The 7,628-nt window shown below is 63.7% G+C and overlaps 1 protein-coding gene across 1 annotated transcript in view; it reads left to right on the top strand.

The window, feature by feature from the left end:
- LOC102374839 (serine/threonine-protein phosphatase 5-like) overlaps positions 1-7,628 on the top strand; it is an 18,404-nt gene that overhangs the window by 7,615 nt on the left and 3,161 nt on the right. The window contains exons 4-8 of the mRNA XM_025214306.1: positions 3-318; positions 768-915; positions 5,623-5,744; positions 6,468-6,533; positions 7,008-7,168. Coding sequence (XP_025070091.1) covers positions 3-318; positions 768-915; positions 5,623-5,744; positions 6,468-6,533; positions 7,008-7,168 — 813 coding nt within the window. The remainder of the gene's footprint in view (positions 1-2; positions 319-767; positions 916-5,622; positions 5,745-6,467; positions 6,534-7,007; positions 7,169-7,628) is intronic.

Raw genomic sequence — 7,628 nt, 5'->3', positions numbered from 1 at the left:
AGCAGCGGGGCGGGGCGGGTTGTGGGCCCCGGGGCGAGGAGCCCGCCTGACCCCCGCCTCTGTCCGCCGCCCCCAGGCAAGGACTACGAGAACGCGGTCAAGTTCTACAGCCAGGCCATCGAGCTGAACCCCGACAATGCCATCTACTACGGGAACCGCAGCCTGGCCTACCTGCGCACCGAGTGCTACGGCTACGCCCTGGCCGACGCCACGCGCGCCCTCGAGCTGGACAAGAAGTACGTCAAGGGCTACTATCGGCGCGCCGCCAGCAACATGGCGCTGGGCAAGTTCAAGGCTGCGCTGAGGGACTATGAGACGGTGCGTGCGCGCGCGCGCGCGGGGCCCTGCCGCCCCTTCCCCTCCCCAGATTTAGGCACCCGCGGGCTGCAGGATCGTGCCCTGCCAGGCCCGGGTTGCCCGGAAGGATCGCGCTGCCCTACTCTTCGTCCGGCTGTTGGGTCGCTGGGTGGAGACCCCAGGCGTCCTGAGCCCAGCTCCCCCCGTCTCCAGCTCCTGCTGCCTTCCCTTCGCGGGGTGGGACCCACGCGTCCTGGCGGCCAGCCGCGTCCAAGCCTCGGCTCCTCTCCCCGTCGGCCCCTCCCGGAGCTGGGGAAGGAGCCCGGGGTCCCCCTCCCTCGGCCGGAGCTGTCCCTTGGCGTCTGACCCGCTCTCGCGTCCTGGCCAGCTGGGGGCTGTCGGGCAGCCTCGCGTGGCTGTGCCCTCCCTGCTGGCGCCCCTGTGCCCGTGACCCGCCGCCTCTCCCGCAGGTGGTGAAGGTGAAGCCCAACGATAAGGACGCCAAGCTGAAGTACCAGGAGTGCAACAAGATTGTGAAGCAGAAAGCCTTCGAGCGGGCTATCGCCAGCGACGAACACAAGCGGTCCGTCGTCGACTCCCTCGACATCGAGAGCATGAGTGAGTGGGGCCCCTGCGGCCAGGGAATGGGGGGTTCCCCTCTAGGGAGGGCCTGGGGTCTTCCCCCTGAGCCCTGGGAAGGGGTCCCCCATTGAAGTGTTGGGAGAAATGCACCCACTTCTGCGGGGGGCCACGTGTCTGGAAGGGCCAGGTGGAGCGTGCCTGGCTGACCTGCCCGGTGTTGGAGAAGAGAAGGTCCCGGGATGAGCAGATGAGGCTGGGACTGACCAATGGGGACAGAGATGGGATGTTGGGGACCAGGGAGAAGTCAAGGGGGTCTCTCTGGAAGACCCCTCCTGCCTCCGCCTGCCTCAGTTTCCCTCCGCTTGCTTTCCAGAACGCTGCTCTCCTTCCTCCCAGTGCCAGTATTAGAGAGCTTGAGCCCCAGGGAAACAGAAAGGGTGTGAGGGCTGACTCACTGCAGGCCCCCCCCGGCTAAAGATGGAACTGGGGAGTCCTGGCCTGGCCATCCACGTGTCTCCAGAGCTGGGGCCGGAAGACTGGTTTCCTCTGGCTTGTGTCCCAAGCCGGGGGCGGGGCCCAGACCATGCTGGCATTCGCATGAGTCACGCGGGAGCCAAAAATAGCTGTTGGCAGGAGCCTGATGGCCTGGAGGGGCAGTCACTGAGGGGGTAGGGGCGCTTGCCCTGGCTGTGGCGGGGGTGACGGAGCAGTGTGGGCTGCAGGCCTGGGAGCAGTGGGAGCCAGGTTTGCCCCCTCCTTGCGTCGCTGCCTGCTGTTTCTAGCCGCTCCAGAGCTGCCCTGGATCATCAGCGAGCTGCCGGAGGGCATGGCCAGCCTTCTTCCCCGGAGCCGCCCTAATGCTGCACCCGATCCCTGGTGATGGGGCCCGTGGCCTGTCCAAGCCCCAGATTCAGTGGAGGGGACAAGCGATGGAGGTGGAGCCGGCTGAGCACAAAGCAGCTGGGTATTGGCCTCAATTGTGGGTGCGTGCCAGGAGCTCACAGATCTCTGCCAGGCGGGAGGCTGCTGCATGGCCCGACCTCGGGCTCCGAGGATGTCAGAGTTGAGGAACCAGGCAAGGAGAAGAGGCGTCCAGGCTAGATCTGTCGTCCACAAGCGGCTGCAGCAAGAGCCCCTGGGGGCCCTTTCCATGCTGCCGGCAGCTCAGGGCACAGCAAGGGGGGCTATGGGGTGGAGAAGAGACCAGCGCCTGCATCTGTCCTGTTTTCTGGGGCCTCCCCTGCCCTCTCCCAGGCTCCTCCCTGAGCCGTGGAGCTCGGGCTGAGGTCACAGAGTGAAGAGAAACCTGGAGATCAATCCGTGGCTGAGAATCGCTGATCTGCAAGGAGTGGATCTATCCTGTCTGCAAGGAAAGGGTCACAGCACCCATAGACCTGCAGCTGCAGCCGTGTGGCGATGGGGCAAGGAGCTGGGTGCTGGCTGTCCGCGACCAGACCAGCCCTCCACCCTGGGAGATGCCCCGCTCCCACACCGCTCCCAACCGGAGGCCTCCAAGGGTGCCGTTTGATTGGGGGGGGGCATGGCAGTCCAGCTCCCAACCAGGTCCAAGGAACGGCACGGGGGCTGCTGCTGCTAATTGCTGCCGGCTCCCCAGGCTTTCCTGCTGCAGCGTCAGCAGTCCCTCGATGGTAGGAGTGCATCTTTCCTGCAAGCAGGGAAGTCACTGGGGAGGCCGGTACCGTGATCCATAAAAGGGTGCCGTGAAGAAAAGGGAAAGCACCTCTTGTTCCTTGCTGCAGAGAGGGGGATGTGGACCCATGGCTCGAAGTTGCAGCAAAGTCTGTTGTAATTGGATCTCAGGAAAACTTCGACGTCATCAGAGCAGGGAGGCAGCAGTAAAGCAGCAAGCGGGGAAGGGGTGGACTCGCCACCCCTGGAGGGGTCAAGTTGAGGCTGGGGAGCTGCTGGGTGGGGGTTACCCGGGTGCAGCGATGCCTGTGCTCTGCTGTGGGGACTCCCCAGACTGCTGGGCTGCGCGCATAGAGCTGGCAGGCGATTCCCCCGCCTTCCTTTCTGCTGCACGTAAGCATTCTTCAGAGGCCAAAAAAAAGGGTGGGGGTCTGATTTCCCTTGGGAACTGGCTCTCCTCGCTACTCACGTAGCTCTATCGGGTTCTGGCTTGAAGTTGCAGCAGAATTGGTTTGGATCGGATCGTGGGAAACGCCTCCTCGTTGGAGCAGGGAGGCTGTGGGAGAGACGACTGGGGTGGTGGGGGGTGGTCTCCAACGTTGGAGGCTTCAGGAGAGGTTGGAGTCCCTGATTAGGGATGATCTAAGCATAGCGACGCCTGCGTTTGGCTGCGGGGATCGCCCAGGCTCTGGGCTGTGCTGGTTGCTTTCTGCTCCGTGCGCAACTCTGTTTTTAAGCCTGTCCCAGAGGCGCTGCTGTAGCCGGGGCTGAGGATGTGGCTGGGCTGCGCCAATGCTCCTGCTGGCACCAACCTCGCAGGGTCCTGGCTGGAGGGTTGTGCCCCCCTGCTTGGGCTCAGCCCCACGCTGCACTGGGGTAGGAAGAGATTCTCCCCTGCTCAGACTGGTGTGTACTGGGGGGTTTGTCTTCCTCTGCTGTGGGGGCACAGCCTGGGCCTGGGTCTCTGGAGTGCATATTAACAGTCTTCCACAGCAGCAGGACATTGGTGGCTGTGGCACCCTGCTTTCCCCGTGGCGGGGTTGGGTGCAGTGCCAGGGCTGGCGGCGGTTGTTCAGACATTCGTGATCCAGACGGGGCCGATCCTGCCTCAGGCAGGGGCTGGACTAGCTGTGACCTAGCCCTGAACTTGCAAGGGGAGTTTGCTCGACGCGATCGATGCCTCATCGTACGTTGTGGTGCCGTCAGGGGCCGTTCAGCGCTCGTGTGTCCTGGGTGTCAGCGTTGATGCCGTGTTTCTTCAGCCCAGCCTTCAAGGGCTCCTTGAACATCTTGTTCTCCCCACCCCGGAGCGGGGCCCCCGTCTCAGCAGCTCGTCGCCCGGCGTCCGTCTGCCCCGTCCAATGGATCTGGAGCTGTAGGAGCACGGCTGGCTCCAGTGCACCGGCATTGGGTCTTCTCCCAGTGGATACAGAGGGTTTTCCCAGGATGTTGCCTACAGTGACGTTCCCAGGGCTTCAGGTGTTCTCGATGTGCCGCAGTCCCTTGGGGCAGGGGTGATGACAGCCCGGAAGACGAGTTGGGTTTGGGTCCTGCTGTGCCAGTCATCAGAGGTGCAATTTTGGAGACGCCAAAGGCTGATTTTTATCCACTGGTGAGCAGTGTTGGTGTTACGTCCTCGGCAGCAGCAGCAGCCCCCCAGGTAGGGGAAAGGCCTGGTGTCTCTGGGGAGACCCCCCTGCCCGGCTCCACGTACAGAGAGAATCATGGTGCGGTTCCTGACTGGACCCCGAGAGTGGTGGCAGAGGGGGGAGGAACAGCTTCATTTCCCCCAGGCCCAGAAAAGCTGACAGGTGAGAGGCGGCCTCATTTCCGTGAGCCCTGAGTCCAGTAGACCTGGGGCTCCTCGGTCTCTTGGCCTCAGGGGTCTCCAAGCATCGTGAGCAGCTGGGAGCGCAGCGAGGTTTACCCCAGGATCCCGGCAGGCAGAGCCCCTCATCTGAGGCTCTGTGTCTGCAGGGACCTTCACGCTCTCAGCAAGCCTCAGCCCCTAAGGGACTTAGGAGCCTGTCGTCTTCCAGGAGCCCCCAGCACCTCTGTGTCCCACACCTTTGAGAGGCTGGAGGTCCCCTGCCGTGTGAGTGCCACACCCTGGTCTCATCCGGAGGGCACTATGAGGGGACAAGCTAAGTCCCTTCTTCCCCCTTCCTTCTCAGGAAGCCTCCCTTGGTGTCTGCACGTGCTCTGGCCCCACTCGCCAATGTCGGAGGATAACGTTGGGTCCTGTCCGAGCCCAGCCGGTCGGGGCCCTTCCCTCCAGCTCGTGGCCTGTGGCAGTTGAGGCAGGGGTGGGCAGAGACCCCTGGATCGGCCCTATAGGGCTGGCTCCACGGTGCCCGTCACCTGCCCCCCCCCGGCTCCCCGCTGTGGGATCCTAACGCTTTACACGACAGTTGCTTCCCAGCCCAGAGCCACCTGGCTCTAGCTCCTGTCAGCTGCTTGCGCTGAAACTTGGAGCGAGCTCCAGGGAGATGGGCCACGGTGACGCATGGGCTTGGCCCCCACACAGCGCCCGGGATTTCCCCACCGCCCTGCCCATGCCTTGCTCAGCCGCTGACTGCGCCAGGCGAGGGGGACAGCTGGAGCAGCCCCGGAGCTGGGCAGGGGGTGGACTCCGATCTCATGGCAGCTAAGCTAGTGTCGCTGCAGCTCCCATCATCCGTGGCCGGCACCTTGGAAGTTTTCCCTCATTCTTGGACTGTGGAGGGTGGGGAGGGGTGTTCACACCAGCTGGGCCCCACCTTTCTGAGCAAGCCACCCACGTTCCTGCGCAGGCGGCCAGCTTGGTGTTCAGCCAAAGTGTTTCCCCCTCCCTGACCCCAGAAGCCAGGTGGGGCGGGTCTGGGGACAGTGAGGGAGGTCCAGCAGTGCTTGGGTGGTCAGGGGACAGCAGTGGGGGTCCAGCGGGAGGAGGGGTGTTTCTGGGGGCAACAGTGAGGCCAACGTGGGAGTCCAGGGGGTGGCAGCGGGGGACCCGCGTGGGTGGCAGAAGAGGGGGTTCCACTCCTGAATTCTGCAGCTGACTCCTTGCCCCTAATAAACACCCCCTGCCCCTGCTTCCCCCACTGCCCCCAGCCATCGAGGACGAGTACAGTGGCCCCAAGCTGGAGGATGGGAAGGTGACGCTGGCCTTCATGAAGGAGCTGATGCAGTGGTACAAGGATCAGAAGAAACTCCACAGAAAATGTGCCTACCAGGTCAGGCCCCCCCGCCCCCCCAAGCTCACTGCATTTTACTGTACTTTCTCACGTACGACATGCACCCCCCACCCCCACCAGTCAGCTGCTGAATATTGGGGGTGTCTTCACCCCCTTCCACTGAGGCTGGGGCAGGAGCTTGGCTGCGTAGGGGTTGTGTGGGGTACATGGAGCTAGAGCGTCCTCTGAGCAGCTCCGTCCCTAGCACACTGGGAGCTGGACATTGGTGGTACCCCCAACCCCCTACTCTGACCGATGGCCATGGGGTATCCATACCTTGTGGGGGGCAGGATGCCTCGGTCCTACATCTGTCCACTCCCCCCTTGGAGCCCTTATACCCTCTGCATCCTCTGCCTTTCAGAACCAGGGTGCACCTTATATTTTGGGGTGTGGGGCAATACGGTAACCCCCTCACGGGGTGCTGGGGCAGCACAGTGGCCCCTTCAGAGCAGCGCCCACCCCTCCCAGGGCCCCTCCCAGGTCCCCATACGTTGCCCATCTCACACCAAGGCCCGCTTCAGTCTGGCTAAATTGAGGCAGACTTCAGGCCTGCTCCTGCCCCTTTCTCAGCCTCACTCTTACCCCGGCAGCTGAGGCCGGAGGGAACCCTGCCCGCTGCCAGTGTCACCCCCTTTTAGAAAGGGGGCTTGTATCCCAGCATACCACGCAGGCAGCTGGCCCCAGCTCTTTCTCTGCCTCCACAACCCCCTTCTCTCTTGGCAGATCCTGGTGCAGGTGAAGGAGGTGCTCTCCAAGCTCCCCACGCTTGTAGAAACCATGTTGAAAGAGGTACAGGCAATGCCGAGGGTGCGGGGGGGGGTTGGGCGGGGTAGCAGCTGGGCCTGACCCTGCCCGAAGGGGATTCAGCTGCTGTGGAGGGAGAGCGTCCACACGGGCACAGTCCAGGTTCACGCCCTGCCTTGGTTTCCCCACTTAGCCCAGCTCCCGGGTGTCCTGCTCCCTGCCTGATCTGCTGCTCTGCTTCCTGTTCCGTTGCTCTGCTTTCTGCTCACAGAGCAGAGGGGCAGGAAGCAGAGCAGCAGATGAGGCAAGGGATTGGAGACTCCTCCCATGAGCCTTTGCGGGGGGTGCAGGAGCATTATCTCTGCTTTCCAGACCAGTGGCCCTGTTTCCGCCCCCCGGACGTGGCCGTGTTTCCAGCTGCAGCTTCGGGGGCAGAAAGGGGGCAGGAGGCCAGAGGAGCCTGACGTGCTGTGTCCCCGGCCCCCTCCCTCAACCCCCGCTTCCCGGCCTCTCTTCCAGACAGAGAAGGTGACCGTGTGCGGGGACACGCACGGGCAGTTCTACGACCTGCTCCACATCTTCGAGCTCAACGGGCTGCCGTCTGAAACCAACCCCTACGTATCCTTCCCCGGCGGCGCGGGGCCCAGAGCCTGCTGGAGCCCAGCGGTGCTACTCTGCCCGTGCCTCAGTTTCCCTGCCGGCCCCATCAGGGTAGCAGGGGCCCAGCTTTTGGGCAGGCAGGTTGCAGATGTAAGCCCTGCACCCTCCCAGGGTGGTGCTCAGGTCCCCTGCCCTGTCTGCTGCTTTGCTTTCTGCTCCCTGCTCTATGCCACCGTCTGATCTGCTGCTCTGCTTTAGGCTCCCTGCCCTGTGCCCCCTGCCTGATCTCCCACTATGTGCTCCCTGCCCTATGCCCTTGGCCCCATCTGCTGCTCAGTTTTCTGCTCCCTGCCCCCTCTACAGCTCTGCTTTTTACTCCCTGCCCCCCACCTGGTCTGCTGCTCTGCTTTCTGCTCCCTGCCTGCTCTGCTGCTCTGCTCCCTGTTCCCACCCCCATCTGCTGCGCATCACACACGCAGGCTCCTACGTGCCATGGCTCGGCCCTGTGACCTCAGCCCCCCGCTTCTGGGGTGGGGGGGG

This window comes from Alligator sinensis, unplaced genomic scaffold, assembly GCF_000455745.1.
Source record: "Alligator sinensis unplaced genomic scaffold, ASM45574v1 scaffold107_3, whole genome shotgun sequence".
Classification (NCBI taxonomy): domain Eukaryota; kingdom Metazoa; phylum Chordata; order Crocodylia; family Alligatoridae; genus Alligator; species Alligator sinensis.
Note: the sequence above shows the minus strand (reverse complement) of the source record. Positions and strands in the feature narration are given on the sequence as shown.